The following is a 21,360-nucleotide window of genomic DNA, read 5'->3' on the forward strand; positions in this document are numbered from 1 at the left end:
GTCTCTCGATCGGCCCCATCTATCCCCCCCTGCGTGCAGGATAAGAGCTTGGCGTTCATGGCCTACGAGTAACCGAAACAAAATCGCCCTTATCAATGTCGGTGCGAGTACTCGTATCTATCCCTCCTCTGCCGTACTTTGAATCGTGTGAGACGAGCTGAAAAAAAAAGAGAGACAGGGAGGGGTGCGACGCTGCAATTGGGTTCCACTCTTTGTTCATTCATCCTCTCGGGCCCCAACCCAGACTTGCAACTCGTTCACTCGCTGACCTGTCGATCTCTAGTCATCTCGTTCAGGTAACTGTACATGTGAGATCGGATTCCAGCGCCGAGGACGGCTATTTCTTGCGACTGCTCGGGGACGGAGACGGCTACACTCCGTATACACGAGGTTGTCTTTGTCAAGTCGGGCCCAAGAAACGGCCCTTACGTTCGTTGCCCGGTGTCGTCCAGCCACGTCGATTCAACGAAGACCATTGTTTGAATCGTCATCGTCTCTTCACATAGCCACGTCGAGATTCCACGCGCCACTCCCTCGACAAGACCTTGCTTGCAATTGAACCCTAGAAGTGTCGGCGAGGTAGACCCTCCAATCCCGTATTCAGGTTTCATGTGCTGCCCGTCCTCCCCGTAACAAATTCTCCCTCAAAATGGCACACGGAACCGAGGGTAACGATTCCCATTGCAACCCTGGCGCAGCAACTTCATCGTCTGGCTGCATTCGACGTGGTGTGTCACTGGATGGTCGGCCTCTGCTAGTTGTCGCCAGTCCTTAAAAGTAGCCGAAGATCAAGTTATTCGAGAGCCCCTGATTGGCTCAGTCGACGACAAAGGGAGTCTCTTATCTTCACCCCCCTAAACACCTCAGCTGTGCGATAGGCGAGATCCCACAACTCTCCTTGGGTTGTGTCTGTGTTATCGTGTCGAAACGGTGCAAGCTTGGTGGTTGGAACTTCCAAAGAAAGCTTTTGCTTGGTGAGTCTACTTCATTCAATTCCACGCCGTCACATCCATTGGCGAGCTTGGCTCCCTTAGCCACCGCCTGTCGGCAACATACCCTCCAAGGTGGTCTGCATGGCGAGTCAAGGCAAATCGAGCTATGATGAGAAGCATGCGTTGCATTGCGATAAGCAAAGACGGCCGCGAGGGCTTGGTGCAGCTTATCGTTCTTGAGCGGACCTTGGCTGTCCGTCTTGTGCCATTTATACCTCTGAAGAGGACGCTTTCTTCTCTGGCCTCTTCCTCTTGTAAGTTCCTCTTGTAAGCCACTCTTGAGAATTTGTTTCGCTTCGAGATGGCCACGGAAATGGAAAAGAAGGTTCAAGACGAGAAGGCGCCGGATCACACCGTCGGCCCAGATGTCGAACATGGCCAACACCACCAACAGGCCAGTCTGGCTCGCAACCTTCAAGGGCGTCACATGCAGATGATCGCAATCGGTATGCACCTCGTGTCTACATATGCCTGTCGTAGATTTTGACCTGCTGAATTAGGCGGATCCATCGGTGCTGGTCTCTTTGTCGGTTCTGGCTCTTCCTTGCAATCTGGTGGCCCGGCTTCCTTGATCATTGGGTTCATCATCGTCGGTTGTATGTTACTGTGCACCGTTCAAGCTCTCGGTGAGCTCGCGGTCCTGTATCCCATCAATGGTGCTTTCTATCAATACGGCGTGCGATTCATTGATCCTGCGTGGTAAGTTGAACATCTTTGTGTGCCGACTGATTTCTGTCTGACCCTGGTACCAGGGGCTTTGCCATGGGTTGGCAATACGCCATCGGTATGTGACTTCCTGGATATATGGGTCGATCTGTACTGACGCCGCATAGGCTGGCTCGTTACCCTGCCCTTTGAAATTACTGCTGCTGGTATCACCATTGGTACGTTAGTTTGCCGAGTAAAGAGTGGCGATAGCATCTTTGTGGTGTTGTTGGCGGGTTTGCAAACCATATCCTGACTTTCTGTAGATTATTGGCACCATTATAACATTGGTATATGGATCGCCGTCTTCCTGACAACCCTCATTATCGTGCAATTCTTTGGTGTCCGAGGCTATGGCGAAGGTAAACGTGGTTGTTCTTGTGCATACTGGCAGTGGACTGACAGCGAGACAGTGGAATTCATCCTTGGTATCATCAAGATCCTCGCAGTGCTCGGCTTCATCATTTTCGGTATCGTCGTCGACTGTGGTGGTGTTTCATCGGATGACCGTGGCTATATCGGTTTCCGATACTGGAACGACGCCGAACATGGCAACAAAGCCTTCCGAAATGGTAAGCAGATGGTCCTATCACGTTCCGATTGAGTCAAACGTGTTAATCTCCGTGCAGGCTTTAAAGGGTTCTGTTCTGTATTCGTCAACGCTGCGTTTGCATTTGGTGGTACCGAAATGGTTGGTCTTGCGGCCGCTGAAGCAGCCGACCCCAGAAAATCACTCCCAAAGGCCACCAAACAGGTCTTCTGGCGTATCGCGGGCTTCTATGTCGTCTCACTCTTGATCATGGGCCTCATCGTACCCAACAGTTCGCCAGATCTTCTCAATTCAACGGGTGCCAACACCAAAGCGTCTCCTTTCGTCTTGGCTATCCAGTATGCCGGTGTCAAAGGTCTTCCCTCAGTGTTCAACGCTGTCATCACGATTTCAGTCATGTCTGTAGCCAATTCTTGCACGTACGGTTCCACCCGTACAATGCAAGCTCTCGCCCAGGGTGGGATGGCTCCTCAGTTCCTTGCTTGGATAGACAAAAAGGGTCGTCCAGTTTGGCCCGTCATCATTCAGATGGTGTTTGGCCTATTGGCCTTCATCAATGAGGCCGCGACTGGCCCAACCGTTTTCAATTGGCTTCTGGCGTTGACAGGTCTATCGTCCTTCTTTGTATGGGGTTCGATCTGTCTTAGTCATATCCGCTTCCGAGCGGGTTGGAAAGCAGCTGGACGCACTCTGGATGACCTCCCTTTCAAGTCTCAAGTCGGCGTGTATGGCTCGTGGGTGGGGCTGTCTCTCGCCTGTATCTGCCTCGTGGCAACCTTCTACATCTCACTCTTCCCAATTGGAGGCAGCCCGAACGCGGAGGCCTTCTTCGAGAGTTACATAGCCGCGCCGATCGTCATTGCCTTGTTTGTCTTTTGGAAGCTTTGGACCAGAAATTGGACCTTTGGCGTCAAGACTAGCGAGATGGACCTGGACACTGGCAGGCGAGACTTCGATGAGATCCCACAGTCACAGGCCGCAGAGAGACGTGGCAGCCTGCGAAAACTGAGCAGAGCCATCTTCTAAAAAGGGTTGATGGTCTGGTACGTCGAATGAGGGTGGTTGAAGGCCCAACAAGTCGGTTGATGGTGGTGATACATCGAGTTCAGGTCGTCGAAGCAACACACTGAATACCTGCGTCTGTAGAATTCCCAAGTCTGTCAAGATGGATTGCCAATATGTTCGTGCGTACTGCGACTTGGGAGATCGATTAATGAGAGTCTCGTTATATCCTGAGGAAGGAAAATGAGCAAGCAGTGTAGAACAATGTGAATTTGTGATATGCTAGGAAGAAGAGAGGGAACGTACCGGGCCTACCTTGTGATGTGTGGATATGCGCAGGACCTATTTAGCGCGGCACTTTCCGTCATCGTTGCACCATCATGACTCACCTCTTCTGAAGGTGACTGATCTATCGGATGAGTGGATTAGTCGATTTCGGAAAGGAAATGGTTATATTGCCGTCGTTTCTGCTGGACCAGTGTGAGGTGTTCGATGTGGAAAGGAAAAGTACAAAAACCATGGTAACACCAACTTGGCACGAGCAAGCACTCAACTATTTACTCATTCTCGCCGCTTTGGGAGTTCTACCTACCTATTCCACAACCCTTACCCTTTAGCACCTAACTGAGTTGCGATTAGGAATGAAAAAGAGGGCGTGGTTTTGTCTTTCATGATCCACAGGGTCCTTCGTATCCGTATATTCCATGGCATTGTAAGGAGTTGCATGATTGAAGTGGAAGGGAAGGGATTGGCTCCTGATACTGTGATGGTTGGATGGGACATGATGGTTGGAAAATGACAAAATTAGTCCAAGGGCTGGGGACGATAAAGACAGCACCATATCATCGATGAATGTGAATTGGTCAGCCTTGTCATCACGCCCTTCGCGAGACATGGTCGTGTTCCGACGTTACGCTGTGAAGCACTACTACAAACGGACAGGGAAGTGTATTGTCCGTAAGAGGGAATGGTATCTCTGCTTTTGCAATTGTGTTTCTCGAGCCCCTTGATAAAGTCTTTGTGTTTTGAGCTAAAAAGTGGCGCTCATCGTTGACCTCGACTCAACTGTAGGTGATTGCGACACAATGCGAGTTTGGATGCAGTTACTTTGCTGAATCGAGGTATTTGTAACGTAGTGTTGACCTGGTCATGGAAGCTATGAGAGAAAATAACACGTAGAGCCCAGCCAGAACTATTTCTTGCTGGGAACATTTTGATGGCATACTCGTGGTCAATCAGACCATGTGGAATGGTACATAACGCATGGGATCTGTCATAGTTCCTGAAACGTGCAGTGGTCATCGGGCCAATTACTTCTTTCATTCGTGAGCCAAATCATGTCCTGTTCCCGTTGTACTCTGTCTATGAGTCTACCGTATGATTGCTGAAAAACACCCATTTATCATCCTTTAAAGTTTTCGGTCTCTGGGGGCAAGTCTGAGAAAATTTGCGTCCGTTGCCATTTCGAGGTGCATGTCCGCTTAGAGGTGGGATGCAAGTCAAACGTCGAAGAGTTCTTTGATTTGTTTCAGACAGTCCTCAGGGTTTTTGACGGAGTGGCCGATCGTTCTCGGATCGTCGTAGATCTCCCAGTCGTTACCGCCCTTGAAGCATTTGTCGCCGAAAAAGTGAATGTTCTTGTAGTTGATGCCGGACAGTCCCTTGCTTGGGTCCGCCTCTGCCTCGACATGCCGTAGACAGTACGTCTTATCCCAACCTGTCGGGAAGACGTCGAAGGAGATTTGACCTCCGATGGAGTATCTATGACCTAAGTCAGTCTCGTCTCGAACTTTCTCGATACGCACGGCATATGCTTACGTGACAGCCAAGTCGGGGAAGGCCTTTTTCAATTCTTCAATCATCTTCGGTCTGCAACCCGTCTTCTTGTCCCAAGCCTCGAACTCGTTTCTCTCGGCCGTGCTGGCGTTACGACCAACCGGGCTGACATTGATCATACCGTTTCTGAACTCAATGAACGTTCCTCGCATGGCCGGGAGACCTTCAAGGTTGGCAATGTACTTCAAGATCCATTTGGCTAGTTTCTGGTATTTTTCTTCTCCGATCCACTGGATGAATGAGGTGGACTGTAGGGGTTGCCCGAGACGATAAGCCTCAAGGCCGTTCTCGGCGAAGCAGAAGTCAAAGAATTCCTTGACCGAGAGCGTCGATGTGCCGATTTGTTCTTGCTGTTTGGGGAAGTTGGACCCTCCAACCTGACTTGTATCAGCTGCGGCGCAAGATGCAGCTTGGTAAACATCTTACATAGCCAATTGCGCACTTGTGTCTTAATCTGGCAAGAGTCTGTCTCATCTCGGGCGAGATGGGCAAGCGCGCAGGGGTGAGGGTGTTGTCGACATCAAAGAGACAGATTGTCTCCTTGAGAGGTCGGTCTTTGAGGTCTGGGTAGAGGTCGGCCATGATGGTAGGACAAAGGACAGCGAAGGGTTAACTAAGATGGCAAACACAAGGGGATCCTTGATTCAGAAGGCGAAGATATTCAAGAAGGCACAGACAGATTGGACCAGGAAAAGGAGGGCCGAACGCTATGAGGAAGAGACACCTCACCGTAACTTTCAATGTATGGCACACTTTTGGCACATGTGGCTTCACGGGCGCATCCACTGCGCAGGGAATCTGGACGTCTTCAGACCGTGTTTCTGGCCAGATAATCAACCCCCGCGTCACGTGTAGATTAGCGGGCCCCTTTCCCTTTATAGCATGGAAGCCTTTGCTGCTCGTTGAGCAGGTATCCGGGCCAGCTGATAACTGTTCATGAATGCTATCCCAAAGGTTGAAACAGGTGCTTCTTATGGTAGACGTGCATCTTGGTATTGCAAAGTACTCCTTTCAAATGAGGAGTTACGAGAGCCTACCTGTCTAGTCCTTTTGCCTGCTGCATACCCCAATATAGTCTCATCTCGTCCATCGTGCCATAACTAGAACTATACCTAGTAATCAAGGACCAATTCGATTGCTGTACTGCATACCCTGAAACAAACGCTCAATCAAGTCAGGATCAGGCAGAACTCTGGAGGATCTCTTTCTCGTCCACATCCTTGATCCATTTCAGAAAGTATCCCACATCCTTCGCGATCGCGCCAGGTATGCCCAATTTTTGCATCCACATGGGCAGGTTCCCCCTTGCGTCGCTCGCAGTAGCCATGATCCATTCAATCTCTTGCGTCTCGCGGTGTCTCCTCACGACCTCGACCGCCGTGTAGGCGCCCATCACCACGACCTTCTTCCTCTGGGCGTCCTCGCCTTCCCTGACGTTCCTCATACTCGAGTAAAATCCCACATTCTTGTTCTTTTCTGCTGCCGCCGCTGTCGTCGTAATGCCAGTGCGGTTCGCACTCGCCAGATCCACCGGAACCGTCACGGCGACAATCTCGTCGCCGTCGCCCGTGCTCGCCGTGACGACCAAGACGCAGAAACACCTCGGCATCAGCGGCGCCGGGATGGTGTGACACATCTCGTACACACCCATGGTCAGATTGTCGTACTTGTTATGGACCCGCCCTTCGCCGTCCAGCTTGTTGATCTGCCCGGCCCAGTCGGCCACCTTGCGCGCGTCGTACAGCGTGGGCGTGAACTCCATCTCGTGCTTGCTATGCTCGTCGCGGATGCCAAACACAAATTCGTCCCAGTTGGCGTGGCCGGGCTTGCCCGCGCTCTTGCTGCTGACATCCGCATGCACACTCCGCCTGGCGAACCAGTGCTCGCCCTCGATTTTCTGCGGCTTACTTCGTGAAACCGCCGCGCCCGCACCCTGCGCGGAAGACGTTCCTGTCCATTGAACCTGCGATATCGAGGTCGCCGGTATCGAACACGTCAGGATTTCCACCTTCGCCGCAGAGGGAGGGGATGTCTTGGTGGATTGGTTTTTAAAGGTTTCTTGGAAATTCGAAGGGGACAGGAACGACGCGCCGTCTTCAAGGAGGGCGGTTAGGAAGGGCAGCACCTCGGCCGACGAGCCTGGCAGGTCAGGATGGGATGGGAGGTCGCTTGCTTGCAACGGAGCCAGGCGGATGAGATTGCTCGGAGAGAATAGCCTGGGACTTGAACTTGACGATTCGCCCGCCATTGTGCGTGTCTTACCCAGCGCCCTGACTTTCCAGGATATCGATGGTGTTGGGCTAGAGTTCAGGTCTCAACACCCTGAGATGAGGGTTTTACATGATGGGCTTGATCTCAGAATACGCAATACGTCTCACATACGTCGATTAGGCAAGGTACGGAGGCGAGCGAGGAAGGATAAATCACGGTCATCCAGTGACGCGGCGCATGACTCGGAATTAGTACATTTAAGGGGCTTCTTGAGTCACACAAGGCTGTATATGAACATTGACAACAGCCAGCTTCCTGGCCATCATCACTCTGCTCTAGTCCGTAGCACCCCTTTTAAGTGCTCAGTCTTCGTACAGTCTGGTCCATAATCTCGTATACACTGCATTACGACATGATAGACAATTGCCCCTTCGATTTCATCATAGTGACCACTAATCATGGAATGAGACGACGTCCTTACTAGACCTTCTTAGGACTCTCCGGCTCTTCGGCGGCCTCGACTCTTACCAGGATCTCTTCTAAGAACCCTTCCAAAAACTCTGTCACACCGCCACCCATTCCAACGGGAAACTCTTCATCACATCGTTGGATCTCTTGAAAAATAGCTGCAGCTTTCGAGGCCAGACGTCGCACTTTCTCATGGGTCTGCACCCTCTGATGTTGAACTTCCGCCGCTGCAGGTGAGCCTGGCTGTCTCGTCCGACTAAGCTCCTTCAGCATATAGCTTCGACGATGAATTGCGGCATCAAGTGCTGGAACAATCACGGAGTTGATAGCTGTAAGCTCATCATTTGCATCTTCTTTCGAAGGTTGAGTCGAAAGGCCTCCCGAGATTGGTTGCGTCAGAGGTGACGACTTGTTCGTCTTACTCGCCAAGGGCTGTGACTGTCGTTGATCAGTCGATGGTATACCTGGTATGGGTGATAAATCTTTGGTTGAAAAGGAGGGCAGAGGTTGTTGGGCTACTGTTTTCAATGGTGGTGCTGGTCTTGCATGATCAAGAGGCTCCCCTCTACCTGGTCTACCTTTGAAGGGAGGAATCTCTGGAATAACCATGTGAGGTTTCTTGTTGGGCGGAGTTGACCCCTGCGAATTAGGGCTGTCTGAGCCATTGATTTTCAGAAATCCCATGTCCTTGGCCAGCTGAGCTTGAAATGCTTTGTTATATTCGTTAGATTCTGGGCTGTCTTGGTGTTCCTGTGATTTAGAGACCTCAGAGTTGACATAATTGACCGGTGTTTGTGGCACGGAGAAAGGAGTCGAGGTTTTTGGTGGGACAGCAGGTGCAGATTTATGAGGAGATGCCGTAACTCCGCCGGGATTGGTTTCCTTAGCAGGAGAAGCTGGCAAGGGAACTTTCGCTGGAGTCGGGAACGCAGCCTTGACAGGAGACTTCTGCGGAGAGGAAGGAACTTTGACAGTCTCATCCCAGTCACTTTTGTTTCTCGGAGCTGATGGCTCTGCAGACGCTCTCGCATTGGTGTCAGAGTCATTCATTGGGCGAAGCCCAGCATTCCGACCACCAACAGGTCGGACCGTGCCAAAGTCCCAGAGATCTTCATTCTCGGAGGTATGAGTCTGTTGCGTAGGAATTTCGTCGTCATCCTCATCATCTGAAGATCTGCTGCCGTGAGTTGCAATATATCTCTCGTTGCGTTCAATTAGCTCGGTCAGATACGTTGTCTTCTTCGCCTTGCGTATGAAAGGGTGCTTCAGCAATTCTTTCGCCGACGGACGATCTCGAGGGTCTCTTCTCAGACATAACTCGACAAAGTCTTTGAATGTACGTGAAAAGTTCCCTTGTAGACTAGGCGGGGGGTTTTTGGGGATCAGGAAGAGAACTTTCATGGGATGAATGTCGGCATATGGAGGCTCTCCTTGAGCCAACTCAATGGCCGTAATACCAAGAGACCAAATATCTGCTTTGTGATCATAACCAGACTGCTTGATAACCTCTGGTGCCATCCAGAAAGGGGTGCCAACAAAGGTATTCTTTTTAGTCATGGTAGCCGAGAGCTGTCCAGAGACACCGAAGTCTGCAAGCTTGACCTGTCCGTTCTGCCCTAGAAGGACATTGGCCGCTTTGATGTCTCGATGCAGTTTCTTGTCTCCGTGGAGGTATTCGAGCCCCATTAACAGTTCTCGAAGGATGATACAGATGTAGTCTTCGTGAATGATGCCGGGTCTCATCAGATCTGAACAGCTACCTCCTGAACAAAATTCCATGATGATCCACAGATCGGAGCCTTTCAAAAACGAGCCATGATACTTGGTGACATAGGGCGACTGCAACTCTGAAAGTATGGATATTTCTTGTATAATGTCCTCGACCTCATCTTCAGCATTCTCCACATCTATAATTTTGATGGCCACAGCTTGTCCAGTTCGCTTGTCAACGCCCTTGTATACTTTGCCAAAACTACCTCCTCCAATGCAATTCTGCTTTGTATACAACTCTTCTGGGTCCATGGTCGGGAGGAAGAGTGGTCGGAGATGTGTTGGGGGCGTTTACCGGCTTGAGGACGATACCAGAGGACGTGCTATCCCAGAGTCACTCAAGGAAGTGGGAGGATAGTGTCTGGCGAGGTGAAATGTCCGCAGAGAAGGCGTCGTCAGTGGTTGGAAAGGTCGAGTGAATTCTTCGAGAGGAGGGCTTTCAGCAGGCGCCGTGCCCAGGTGCCCCTGCCTTCTACGCGCTTAGTTTTGTGTCGTGAAAGATCGTGAGGTCGTGAATCATTGCTGCCATACGACGCGACAGAACGTTAGCTCATGGTACCACGTGTGCCCATACATTTGCAGATGTATCTCTGAGAAATTGAAACAAATTCACGGCGTGTTTACTCACAGACCGCAACCGGTCGCGCTATGCTACTGGCCGCTCCGATTGGCCGAATACCCCTATCAGCGGGAAGACTCGAGGGCCATACAATACACACGACAATCAAAACTTAGAGACATTTAGGTTACAGCCATCAATATTTCATGATTGCTCGTCTGGAACGACAGACCTGTACGAAGTTCTTCGATCGATAGGCTAGGCCAGGTGTCCACCTTACTGGCATTAGTAAATCGCCTAAGTCTGGTAACGCCTCGCCATGCACCTCTAGTCCGCTGGAATGAGATCTCAGAGGAATTTCAACTATCAGCCACTGATTACTCCACAAACTCCACCATCACGGTTCCGTTTTTCAATGCCGCCGCTTCGATGGTCTCTTGTCGAGAATCAATGAGATTCTTTCCCATAGAAACCAGCTCAAAGTCCTTCCCCTCCCTACCCTCCAAAGGTTCGGCTTTCAGAAACTCATAAATCCGTTGTACAGGGTCGGCTTCTGCGAATCGTCGCACGATTCTACCTCCTGGGTGTCTGATCTGGACTCGTGTTATACCGGGACCAGCAGGAGGTTCCACATGCGGACGGTCGGAAGGAATCAGTGAAAATGGGGTTGTTTCGCTCGTCGTCGCGGCGCTGGGTTCGTCCAGATCCATAGCTTCAGCAATTGATGGACCATCTGCTGATCGTACATCACCAATACTTCTTGTGAGTGCGTCGGGATCTTCTGCGGCAGCAGGCTTGAGTGCTGCATCCTCCTGGGACCCGAGACTAGCTTGCAATGCTCTTTCTAGTTGTTCTTCTTCACTCAACTGATCTAGAGGTTTCTCCTTGGCTTCTGATTTCCGCTTCGCAACAGGATTCCGGGCATTGTTGTCCAGACTGTATCGATCAAGGAATTCATGGAGTTGCATCAAGAACTCGGCCGCTGACGGCACCTTCCGCGACCACAGCTTGATCTGTTCGCCGGTTCTGGGGTCCACGATCGCAACATGAGGATACTCATCCTGATTTTCGTAGGTCGGGAAATAATACTGGATATATTGGGCAGCTCGTGGATCATCTTTATTGTACTGAATGAAGACAAAGTTCTCCTTGACTGTGTCGATGATACCCTCGTTCTTCCACAAATCCCTGTTCAGCGCCTGGCAGTCAAATATAGACGGATCTTGGATGTCAACCAAGAGCCATTTCTTGTGCTCTTTGCCTTCGTCTCGGGCAGCATCCCATTCTCCTTTGAACATCAAGTCCCAGGGTGGTTGGAAAAGTCGGGCGAGCCTAGTTGATCTCGATGAAGCCTCGGATGCTCCTCCGGTCGACTCTGCAAGAAAGCTTCTTCCAGCGTCGGCGTCTCTAACATCCCTGTCCCAGATACTGGTCGGCGGTTCATGTTGGTTGAATATGCCAGGACGAACTGCGAGACCAGTTAGTCATGTTGTTTCACAGGCCAGATTCGAACCAACCTGGATTGCGTCTTGTTTGAAAAGCACGTAACCTCTCCTCTATTGCTGCGTCATACTCTGGTCCGGCGGCGGCAAAAGGATTTGCACCAGGGCCGACTAAGGTCTCGACTTGTCGAGCAATGGGAGCTCTGACATTGTGTTCTATTCCATTACCTCCATACATCTCCTCTTGTAACCGCCTCGCCATTGCTTCATCATCTTCAAAGTCATTCATAGGTCTCGAGGGAGCAGCGTGTACTGGTGACTTTCTGAAGCCAGTGATCTCGGGGTCATTATCATCGGAGATGTTTTCGTCTGCATCTAAATTGATTGGGTTCTGAGCATCACCCGTAGAGTGTGAGGTTGTGGAGGGCTGAGGCTGTTGGAATGCGACGCCGAGATCTGCGCCACCATTTTCAAAGAATAATTGAACGGCTTGATTGGGGTCACCATCGGCGAGCTGAACATACTGCGCAGCGATTTCTGGAGTTGATCCGGTGACCGTGATGACGGAGGCAATCGCTTCGTCCATGTTGAGAGTATGTGGGCGTTGAGACTGGTTAGGACGTGGTAGGTCGGAGATAAATCCGCAGGGGACAGATGAATACTTTTGGTATGAGGGACTCTCACTAGAGTCTCAAGAATTAGAAGTCTTCATATGAGAGAAATTTGGCGGATCATGATACCAGAAAGGCCAATTTGAAATCAAGATATCGACGTAGTTGATCTGTCGAGTTGAATGGCAGTTGCAGGCAAACACGCACTGATGCCCAGCGTGAACACAACTTTCACTTATGACGAAAACGCTCCGGGCGCCTATCGGTGATAACAGTAACAGCCTTGTTGCATGCAAACTCGCCAAGAGAATCCAGGCAAGGCGTCGGCAATGGCGAGGAGGGCGCCACAACGACGTGCAATAGCCGCTGAGGCTGGTGAGCTCATCTGCGTTTCAAGAATGAGTGCTTCACCTTAGAGCGCGCTTAACACTTAGGCGCTCCACTTGTGGCTGGAAGCCTGTCAGGGCAGTTGGGCCGAGCTTCACTCTACGCGTCGACGCGTCTACATGACTCGTGAAAAGTAAATCGCGCCCACGGTCGTTCCTTCCTTCGTACATCCTTCTCCAACTCTACACCTGGAAGCAAAAGCAGCAACGACCACATCAATGGCTGCTTCAGTACTTGGAAAGCGTTCTCGAAGAGTTCTAGACGAGGAAGGTATGTGCAAAAGCTGGATCGAGCTGAGGGAATCCCATTGACATTGCCGTGGTACAGATATCTCATCTCTTTCTCCTATCCCAAAGAGACGGACGCGTCGTTCTGCTCCTCAGATATATGAAGACACCGATGGACAGGAACAGTCGGGGGAACAGTGTTCCCCAAGCAGGCATCAGAGCCCTGTTCAAACTCGTTCTGTCAGACCTCGTATTGAAAAACCAAGACGTACCGAACAAAACATCTCCGAAGATAGCAAGACCACCGCAAACGAGTTCCAAGATGAAAACATTATACCTGCGGCTGTCTCGACACCGACGACCACACGCTTCAAAAATGCTCTTGCGACGCCTCCGTGTACACCAAAGCATCGCGTACGACTTGGAGGTCGGTTACTTACACCTCGATCAGCACGCACTTCTACGCCATCAAGACAGAACGTTTATTCGCTGGCGAGACAACTATTCACCCAAGCGTCGAATGGAAAAGTCATTGGACGGGAACCAGAGCGACAACGACTGACAGACTTCATATCCAAGGCCATTAGGACTGAGAAGGGTGGCTGCACTTATGTGAGCGGACCTCCAGGAACTGGCAAGAGTGCCTTGATCCAGGAGATCATGCAAGAATTCCAGGGAAAACACCTTAAAGTCGCAACCATCAACTGTGTTGCTTTCAAATCTTCGAACGAGGTCCTTACCAGCTTTGCCCAAGAGTTTGGCTGTGGTGGTGGCAATCAAAAAGCAACGAAAGCCAGCCTCTCAAAGCTATTCACCGCGCGAAAGCGAAGCTCCGAGATGCATCTGGTATTACTGGACGAAATCGACACCCTTCTCAGTGGGGAATGCGAGGTGCTATACAATATTTTCGAGTGGGCGATGCATCCATCTTCCTCCCTCGTTCTGATCGGCATCGCTAATGCCCTTGATTTAACTGATCGGTTTCTTCCTCGGCTGAAGATGAAGAACCTAAAGCCGGAGCTTCTTCCATTCCTTCCATACAATGCCCAGCAAATTTCGAAAATCATCTCCGAGAAGCTGCGAACACTACTACCTGCTGAGAGCTCAGCATCTCCCGACTTCGTTCCTTTGATCCACCCGGCAGCGGTGCAGCTCAGTAGCAAAAGGATCGCATCTCAGACAGGAGACCTCAGGAAAGCATTCAGTCTGGTTCGCCGTGTGATTGATAAGATCGAGCAGGAAACAATCGCCAAAATGAGCTCAAACCAGACAACTCCAACGAAACAGCCGCTTGGGGAGGTGAAAAACCTGCAGACTACGATTGAGAGCCGGTCTGTTCTGTCTCAGTTGACAATGGAAAGTGCACCTCGAGCCAGTCCGGCGCATGTTGCAGCAATCGCCTCCAGCATATTCAACAATGCCACTGTGTCCCGACTGAGTGGACTGAATCTTCAACAGAGAGCTGTACTGTGTTCTCTGGTAGCATCAGAAAGTCGACAGAGACATTGTGATCCATACACAACACCTTCAAAGTCACAGTCGCGGATCCCTACCATCAAAGCCCTTTTCGAAAAATACACGGCGTTATGCAAACGTGACGGAACACTGGTACCATTGAAGGTGACTGAGTTCCGAGACGTTGTGGCCAGTCTGGAGACCCTCGGTCTGGTACATGAATCCGCAGGACGAACGTCCAGCCTTCTGACACCGACCAAGACACCATCAAGGAGCGGGAGAGCATTGGACGACAAGCAAGTCATAAGCGCAGTTTCTGAGAAGGAGATGAGGGATAGCTTGAATGGACCTGGCGCCGACCTATTGTTGAAATTATTTGAGGAGTACTAGATAGACTAATGAATGAAGGGCTGTTTTTGAATGTTTGGGGTTTTGGCATAAGCGAGGACTTCAGCATGTGGGTGTACCTGGTCTGATCTCACCTTGGTGGCACAATGACACAGCGGCAGCGGACAAAACATTCGTTTGAGAGAAGATATAGATGGACACTAGAGTAGAGAAGACGGTTGGACCAGACTCCATAGACATCTGTCATTCTTGCAAACTATCATCTGGACGATTCGGATGTACTGGGCTCATACTACCAATACGAGTACTTGCAAAGTACATGCGATCTCTCCATATCCCACGACGATGATGTCAACAATGGCGTGCAAAATCCTGCGAGTTTGCCATTGTTGATCGACTGGATACCGGGATGTGCTGATTTTGTATTGTATGCCATTGGGATTCAAGGAATGCCCCCAAATAGGCTCAAGCTAAGAAACCAAGCTTCTGTCAAAGAGAGGGGACCGTGGGTGTTTTGGTACCACTAAGAAGCCTGCATTATTGGCCCTTCAGCCGTTGTACCCGTGGGCGTCGTCAGCCTTTCCAGCTTCACCATCCGGAACTCTCGATCTTGGGGTGTTCCATGTCGCGATCGCCCGTCCATCGTCACTACGACACAAGGATCTTGCCTTGTATGGCGCCTTACCCACCTGCTTCTTCAACCGTGCTCTCCATCCGCTTCTCTTTCCGCTTTCCCCCTCCATAACTCCATAACTACGACCTGCACGCGCTCGAACAACCCGTGTTGCGACAGCTATCCGCCATGGCCAACAGCGACGCAGATTCACCTGCTATACGCAAGGAGCATCCGGCGGATAAGATTGGTCCCAAGCTTGTCAATCAGGCGGACAGAATACAAAATAAATACCAACCAAACACAGGATCAAATGCTCCGGAGAAGAAGAAAGGTCCCGCGGGAGGCTTTGATGACACTCCCATACCTCATGCGCCGCCTGGATACACATTGAAGTTCACCTTTCACAAAGCCGAAAACCTTCCCTTTGCCGATTTAAACACGCTCTCTTCAGACCCTTATATCCTAGCCGTCCTCAAATCAGACCTTGTCAAGCGTCACAAGCAAGACCCAGATATGTGCATACGCACGCCGACCATCCACCGCAATACAAACCCAGAATGGAACACCGACTGGATCGTTGCCAATGTACCCAGTTCAGGCTTCCATCTGAAATGCAGACTGTACGACGAAGACCCGTCAGACCACGACGACCGCTTAGGCAATGCACATATCAACGTCTCCGGCATCGATGACAATTGGAAGGGCTTCTCAAGGCGGAGCTTCGAACTGAAAAAGCGCATGGGTAGTAAGCGCGCATACACCATTCGTGGATGTGCCGCGATGTTCTCACGAAACGTCAAGATGGGTGGCCATTTAGTCGTGAGCATTGAGAATCTTGGGCGTACGAAAGATGAAAGCGGCGGAAGGATGTATACAATCGGACCTTTGGCTTGGAGTCGGCATTACTCTCCGCTCATAGGGCGGTTGGCCGGAACCAAGGATACAGAAATGGGCAAGGACGGCAAAGAGACGCAGAGATACAAGTAAGCCCTGGCCGATCCTCTCCTACGTCCTCCTAGCGAGTGGCGGAAGCATGACTAACAGAGAGATGCACAGTTTCCAGGCCGTGCAGATGCAACTCCGGGGTCCGGTACCTGCAGAGCTGTATCATCGATACGTGGAATTCAAACCCTTTGTTGCGGGTATGTTCACGTCTCATTCCATCCGAGGTAGGCTGCTCAATCGCGCCCTTCACCACCAACACGCGCGGATCTACAACTACGATCGGATGACAAAGTATGGCACATTCCCTGAACCGACCCCTGACATGACAAAATTACTACTTGACCTCGTGCATTATGATGAGGGCGGGCGGATTTTCACGTACGTCCTGACTCTGGACGGGCACTTTCGGTTCACGGAAACGGGTAAAGAATTTGGAATCGATCTTCTAAGTAAACATACTATGCATAGCGATGTGAGTATATACATTGCTTGCAGTGGAGAATTCTTCTTCCGGAAAATCCGACACGGGAAGACGAACAGGAAGGAGAAGGACGTCGACCCGGTGGAAGGCACGCATAAGCCCGCCCCAGAAAGTGGCCCGGCAGAGGAAGAGAGGGAGAATAAGGAAATCGATCAACTTGCTATTAACCAGGACGGCACCGACGATGATGATCATCATCAGCACGAGAAGGACAAGGACGAGAAGAAGGATATGGACAAGGACAAGGAGAAAGATTCAGAGTGTGTTGTGAAGTCGGCGCCGGGCCAAAACGGCAAGGACAAGGACAAAAGCAAGGATCCCGACGGCAATGAGGTGTCGATCGAAGACTCGAACAAGGACACGGATCCTTCGCACTACGAGTTGATCATCGACAACGACAGCGGCACTTATAGGCCCAACGGCAAGAAATTGCCCCTTCTGCGGGATTTCTTCAAGATGAACTTCCCCGGCCTCAAGGTGGTCACGTTGGATTGTCAGGCCGACGAGGAGCGCATGAAGAAGCTCAAGGGCGAACAACGGGAGCGCAAGAAGTCGACCCACAACCAGGTCATGTTTATGCAAAACTCCAGCATGAGCAGCGTCAGCTCGAGCGACGAGGAGGATCTGGCCGCGCGGGCGGCCGGGGAGGACCACAAGGAGCATCGGTACAAGCAGCAGTATCACGCCTTCCTCGACGGCGGCAAGGACGAGCACCACGGACAATACGACGCCGCCGCCGCCAACGGGGAGACGTCGACGGCCGATGGGGACAAAGACGCCGCCGCCGCCGAACAGGAGAAGCTGAATCAGAATGGAGACGTCAATGCTCCTGAGAGAGGAGACGCAGACACCTCGAATGAGAAGCGATAATGGATGCGAGATGAGCGAAAGAGGGCTTTCGACTGTACAGTACCTTTGCGATTCATGTTTTGATGTTTCAATGTTGATGCGTGGATGAGCGTCCAGGGTGGCAGGGGTGGTTTTTGCGATACCCAGACCTGTTTTTTCAACGGCAGGATCATGTTTATTCTTACTCCGTACAGCACCTGAATTAGTTAGTATGTAGTACTCCGTGTGAGCCACGGTACTAATCATTGAACATGTCTTTTTGTAAACACGTGTAGAGTGGATTCTGTGAGTTCATCATTTCATTCATGTCAAGTAGTTTTTACTTTTCAGGTAGTATGAAGCTGTCGTGACTACCAGGCAGTACCTTGGTGCGCCGATATGTTCCTTTTCCTCTCTCTTTTTTTTTGAATTTCTGTCCAATTGTCCACCAGATGAGTGTTTCAATCAGCCAAATGCCCACCGTTCCGTCCACTCCAAAAGTACGTTTACGAATCGTTGAAACGTGGCAAATCTGGCATACTTGGTCAATTCGGGCCCTGTCGAACTCCAGCCCCCAAAAGCCCAGCTGCCACCATCCCCTGCAATTTCAGCTCTTGAAGCTACACCACTGCCAACCCTGGCCTGAGACATAGTCCTCTCATTTGGCTCCGTCACCACAGGGCGAAAAACATGGGGAAAACAAAGAACCATCATCTCACATGAGATATATGATGGTTTGTGCCGCGGTCCCAAATCTAACAAACTCCTCTATCCCAGACGTGATCCCATAAGGCCGAAAACACCTTGCTGCAATCAGGGAACGACTTTTGGCTACCTGTACTCCGTAGGTTTCAGGTCATCAACTATGTTGGGTAAACGCAAGTATTTTTTTTGGCATGGCTCAACTCTCGGACCTCCTCTTCTCTTCCAGGTCCGAAAGTACTTTCCCTGTGGCTTGGACAATCAGTTTCCATTCTGTGTCGTGTATCCTCTTTTCCAGATCTTCTTGAGAGTCCCCGGTTTGGCAAGGGACTTCTTTGACCAGGATAGGCGGACCCATATCGACATCTGCCTCGACGTAATGTACCATCACCCCGGTGTTGGTGATCTCGCCTTTCTTGAAAGCTTCATAAGCACGATCGATGGCGTTTGCACCATTGAATTGTCCGGGCAAAGCAGGATGGAGGTTGATGACAGGGACATGGGCAGAGGCCAAAGCGTTGATGAAAATCGGCGACAGAATATGCATCCACCCGGCACAGACAACTAGATCTGGCGAAGGGATGTGGGTGAGGATCTTCTGGGCAAGATCGGAATCGTACTGATTCCTTGCGGCTTGTACATTGTTTGGATATCTCTTCTTGTACTCCACAAGATTGTGGTACGTCACAGGAATGCGTGCATCTCGAGCACGAGTCAAGCCGTATGCCTCACGACGATTGGAAATAACGTGTGTGATCTCGGCTTGTGGAAGGAGACGTTTCGGGGTAGATCGGCTCTTTGAGGGCGGTGCTTGGCCGCAAGCATCGATCAGGGCCTGGAGGTTCGTGCCTGAACCAGAAATGAGGACGGTTATGTTGAAAGAGCTAGATGCGCTGTAGGCGCGGGTCTTGTCGGTAGAGACTGATTTACCAGAAGGCATCTTGAAGTAGACAACCCCCCGAAGCACAGACTATTTTCCTTCAGACAGTATGAATAAACAGGCGTCTGAGAGCTCTCGAAAGGAATCGAGCTGGGTACAAGCAGGTGATGAAGAGGTCAATACAGCGGCGGGGCAGGCTCAGCGTCGAGGATAGTGCAGGCTCGAATTTATGCCATGACTTTGTTGACCACTGCAAGGTCTGAAGGGGGCAACGGTTGCAGGAGTATGTGGACGGAAGAAGAAGAGAAAAGAATCCGCTAAAGCTAGCTCAAGACATTCGAGGTTGAGCGCAGTGGAAAAGCGAGAAAGAAAGTGTTTGAAAAGTGATACAACTTTGGGCTAAGGGTGAAGACTGGAGGTATGGAAGCTCCCGCAGGGTATGATCTTCCTACCCAAACCTACTGCATGATCACAGCGGGATCAAGCACCTAGCGAAGGGGGAGGAGGTGCCCATCGTGCCCATTGCGTCCATCGTGCCCATTGCGTCCATCGCGCCCATCATTTTGTGCCCCGCGCCGCTTCCTGACAGCTCGCAGTCTGCAGGGCGCAACTAGTACAGCGCAGCTAAAAAGTAGGTACTTCTCTTAGCTATCTCGACCCTCGCCTCACTGGTCGTCCCTCAACAACCTGCAGCTATATCCTGTCGCTAGTCGAACTGCTGGGTCACGGAAGAGTGGTCGCTCAAGTCTTCCGCAGTTTCTTGGGTACCTTGACTACGAAGTACAACCTTGCTTGATCCTGACATGTCCATTCTGCTCCAGTACAAGCTATCTCGTCACCACTACCAAAAACCTGATAAGTATCGTGTCGCCACGGCCGACTAGACACCATAGTCTGCTCGAGAAGCCGAAGACCAAGTCCACGCTCTGCCCAAATGGGCCTGACGTCGATCGGTTCCAGCAAGCGGTCCAGGGTCAGCTGCACTTCGCGCGATCATCCCACCGAGCCACCTAGACATCACTGGTGTCAGTTTCTATATGAAACAGCCCTCGTATATTGTATCACATCCCTCGTCCCTCGCTTGCGCAGATCATTCTGTTGGTCTTGATCCTTTTGAGAAACTGCCGCGAGCATTTTGGGGAGGTTTCCACCAGTAAATCATGGATCAACCTTACTCGTTTCTGTCAACCGAAGAACTATTGTTTAGAACAGCCCTGGTGTCATCTCGGCAGGCAATTCTTGCTGCGGGGATGCAGAGACTGTACATCCGTTTGGAGTTGACCCACTGAAGCTCCTCGAGCGGCAGTCTGGTGCGCAACCAGGCTCAGAAGAACACCTGCTACGCGCATTAGCCTTGATACCGAGGATCCTCGTATGCAAGTCCACCGTCAAGGACGACTCGAAATAGCGACCATTCACGGCGAAAAGCGATTTCATTGGAGAGTGTCTCACAGTGGTGCAATACCCTAATTGAGTTCACCAGAGAAGGTTGCAATTCCTGCACGATATTTTGATCTTGCATGGTGATCCATTTGATGTCACTGATGAATAAGACTGCATCGCCGCTTGCTAAACATCCATCATGATATGTACAATACAAGAAGTGGAGTCTGCACAGGAAGGCATCCTTCTGCTATGCCCACATGCCAAAATTGAAGCTGAGTACGAGGAGGACATCATACTCAGGCCAACAAGATGATGTCTTGGTGCCCCAAACACAGTCCGTGATCTGGGCTTTTCTTTGTTTTCGACCTTCCTTGTTGGACAACAGAAGCGAGGTGACAATAATGCGTCTTCAAAGTCGCGTAATTTCTAGCTGGTGGGGAGAACTCTAGCATATCACGTACTGTGCTCCGCGCATATCAGATGGTTACCGCTCGGCACGATGCGTTGCATTTGCATGCGAACGATGCTTCGCCTCGGTCCTTGCTTTCTCCATCTGTTTGCGACCCATGTGCTGTGGCGCTGAACGCTCCCGTGAATGTTATCGCTTGGTGGTAAGCCTCTTGACAAGGTCATGGAGTCGGAAGGTCAGGTCACCTTTCGATTTGAACAAGACCTCCAGCCTCTGCTACATTTCTCTCTCCGCAAGAATGCCCAGCGCAATGGTCTGGTCGACAGTGATTGGCAGTACTGATGATGAATGGAAGCTTCTCCATTAGCCAAAAAGGCAACCTGCGCTACTCTTCGGGTGCTTGTCTCACAGTATTACGAGTACCAACGGTCTATTGAGATACTACATACCTGCCTTCTTTGAAAGTGGGTACTGAATCCAAGTTTCGGAGGGTTTCCAGCAACATGGATTCCTAGAACTATTTGAATCTTAGAATGCTGTGCTGGCGTTT

General features: G+C 50.9%; 7 protein-coding genes across 8 annotated transcripts; 2 read left to right on the forward strand and 5 right to left on the reverse strand.

Moving 5' to 3' along the window:
* Nucleotides 1–4,381: 4,381 nt before the first annotated feature.
* Nucleotides 4,382–5,854, reverse strand: PV06_06223 (uncharacterized protein). Its single transcript, XM_016407314.1, has 3 exons — nucleotides 5,512–5,854; nucleotides 5,068–5,462; nucleotides 4,382–5,010 (listed from the first exon to the last, which is right to left on the reverse strand). Exons 1-3 carry the CDS (start codon nucleotides 5,665–5,667, stop codon nucleotides 4,749–4,751), a joined length of 813 nt encoding a protein of 270 aa, XP_016262918.1. The 5' UTR covers nucleotides 5,668–5,854; the 3' UTR covers nucleotides 4,382–4,748.
* A 212-nt stretch (nucleotides 5,855–6,066) lies between these two features.
* On the reverse strand, nucleotides 6,067–7,468 carry PV06_06224 (uncharacterized protein). The gene has a single exon (XM_016407315.1). It carries the CDS (start codon nucleotides 7,331–7,333, stop codon nucleotides 6,266–6,268), a length of 1,068 nt encoding a protein of 355 aa, XP_016262919.1. The 5' UTR covers nucleotides 7,334–7,468; the 3' UTR covers nucleotides 6,067–6,265.
* A 211-nt stretch (nucleotides 7,469–7,679) lies between these two features.
* On the reverse strand, nucleotides 7,680–10,101 carry PV06_06225 (uncharacterized protein). Its single transcript, XM_016407316.1, has one exon. It carries the CDS (start codon nucleotides 9,784–9,786, stop codon nucleotides 7,777–7,779), a length of 2,010 nt encoding a protein of 669 aa, XP_016262920.1. The 5' UTR covers nucleotides 9,787–10,101; the 3' UTR covers nucleotides 7,680–7,776.
* Nucleotides 10,102–10,289: 188 nt separating this feature from the next.
* PV06_06226 lies at nucleotides 10,290–12,414 on the reverse strand. 2 transcript variants are annotated; one of them, XM_016407318.1, is made up of 3 exons: nucleotides 12,276–12,414; nucleotides 11,611–12,218; nucleotides 10,290–11,561 (listed from the first exon to the last, which is right to left on the reverse strand). In XM_016407318.1, the coding sequence occupies exons 2-3, from the start codon at nucleotides 12,119–12,121 to the stop codon at nucleotides 10,471–10,473; spliced, it is 1,602 nt and encodes a 533-aa protein (XP_016262922.1). In that variant the 5' UTR covers nucleotides 12,122–12,218; nucleotides 12,276–12,414; the 3' UTR covers nucleotides 10,290–10,470. The 2 variants fall into 2 exon arrangements, with proteins under 2 accessions (XP_016262922.1, XP_016262921.1); XM_016407317.1 differs by having other exon boundaries at nucleotides 11,611–12,414.
* A 308-nt stretch (nucleotides 12,415–12,722) lies between these two features.
* On the forward strand, nucleotides 12,723–14,787 carry PV06_06227 (uncharacterized protein). The gene is made up of 2 exons (XM_016407319.1): nucleotides 12,723–12,803; nucleotides 12,861–14,787. The coding sequence occupies exons 1-2, from the start codon at nucleotides 12,752–12,754 to the stop codon at nucleotides 14,603–14,605; spliced, it is 1,797 nt and encodes a 598-aa protein (XP_016262923.1). The 5' UTR covers nucleotides 12,723–12,751; the 3' UTR covers nucleotides 14,606–14,787.
* Nucleotides 14,788–15,149: 362 nt separating this feature from the next.
* Nucleotides 15,150–17,710, forward strand: PV06_06228 (uncharacterized protein). The gene is made up of 2 exons (XM_016407320.1): nucleotides 15,150–16,162; nucleotides 16,236–17,710. The coding sequence occupies exons 1-2, from the start codon at nucleotides 15,366–15,368 to the stop codon at nucleotides 17,473–17,475; spliced, it is 2,037 nt and encodes a 678-aa protein (XP_016262924.1). The 5' UTR covers nucleotides 15,150–15,365; the 3' UTR covers nucleotides 17,476–17,710.
* A 28-nt stretch (nucleotides 17,711–17,738) lies between these two features.
* On the reverse strand, nucleotides 17,739–19,387 carry PV06_06229 (phosphoribosylglycinamide formyltransferase). The gene has a single exon (XM_016407321.1). The coding sequence runs from the start codon at nucleotides 19,073–19,075 to the stop codon at nucleotides 18,335–18,337; it is 741 nt and encodes a 246-aa protein (XP_016262925.1). The 5' UTR covers nucleotides 19,076–19,387; the 3' UTR covers nucleotides 17,739–18,334.
* Between the last annotated feature and the right edge of the window lie 1,973 nt (nucleotides 19,388–21,360).

This window comes from Exophiala oligosperma, assembly GCF_000835515.1.
Source record: "Exophiala oligosperma strain CBS 72588 unplaced genomic scaffold supercont1.5, whole genome shotgun sequence".
NCBI lineage: Eukaryota > Fungi > Ascomycota > Eurotiomycetes > Chaetothyriales > Herpotrichiellaceae > Exophiala > Exophiala oligosperma.

What these genes read in the sequence shown, in the direction of transcription:
- PV06_06223 (XM_016407314.1), bottom strand. Translation starts at nt 5,667, where the DNA reads ATGGCCGACCTCTACCCAGACCTCAAAGACCGACCTCTCAAGGAGACA. An exon ending in ACAAGTGCGCAATTGGCTAT is followed by an intron (nt 5,463 to 5,511) that starts GTAAGATGTTTA and finishes GATACAAGTCAG; the next exon opens with GTTGGAGGGTCCAACTTCCC. An exon ending in TTCCCCGACTTGGCTGTCAC is followed by an intron (nt 5,011 to 5,067) that starts GTAAGCATATGC and finishes CTTAGGTCATAG; the next exon opens with ATACTCCATCGGAGGTCAAA.
- PV06_06224 (XM_016407315.1), bottom strand. Translation starts at nt 7,333, where the DNA reads ATGGCGGGCGAATCGTCAAGTTCAAGTCCCAGGCTATTCTCTCCGAGC.
- PV06_06225 (XM_016407316.1), bottom strand. Translation starts at nt 9,786, where the DNA reads ATGGACCCAGAAGAGTTGTATACAAAGCAGAATTGCATTGGAGGAGGT.
- PV06_06226 (XM_016407318.1), bottom strand. Translation starts at nt 12,121, where the DNA reads ATGGACGAAGCGATTGCCTCCGTCATCACGGTCACCGGATCAACTCCA. An exon ending in TCAAACAAGACGCAATCCAG is followed by an intron (nt 11,562 to 11,610) that starts GTTGGTTCGAAT and finishes CTGGTCTCGCAG; the next exon opens with TTCGTCCTGGCATATTCAAC.
- PV06_06227 (XM_016407319.1), top strand. Translation starts at nt 12,752, where the DNA reads ATGGCTGCTTCAGTACTTGGAAAGCGTTCTCGAAGAGTTCTAGACGAG. An exon ending in AAGAGTTCTAGACGAGGAAG is followed by an intron (nt 12,804 to 12,860) that starts GTATGTGCAAAA and finishes GCCGTGGTACAG; the next exon opens with ATATCTCATCTCTTTCTCCT.
- PV06_06228 (XM_016407320.1), top strand. Translation starts at nt 15,366, where the DNA reads ATGGCCAACAGCGACGCAGATTCACCTGCTATACGCAAGGAGCATCCG. An exon ending in AAAGAGACGCAGAGATACAA is followed by an intron (nt 16,163 to 16,235) that starts GTAAGCCCTGGC and finishes AGAGATGCACAG; the next exon opens with TTTCCAGGCCGTGCAGATGC.
- PV06_06229 (XM_016407321.1), bottom strand. Translation starts at nt 19,075, where the DNA reads ATGCCTTCTGGTAAATCAGTCTCTACCGACAAGACCCGCGCCTACAGC.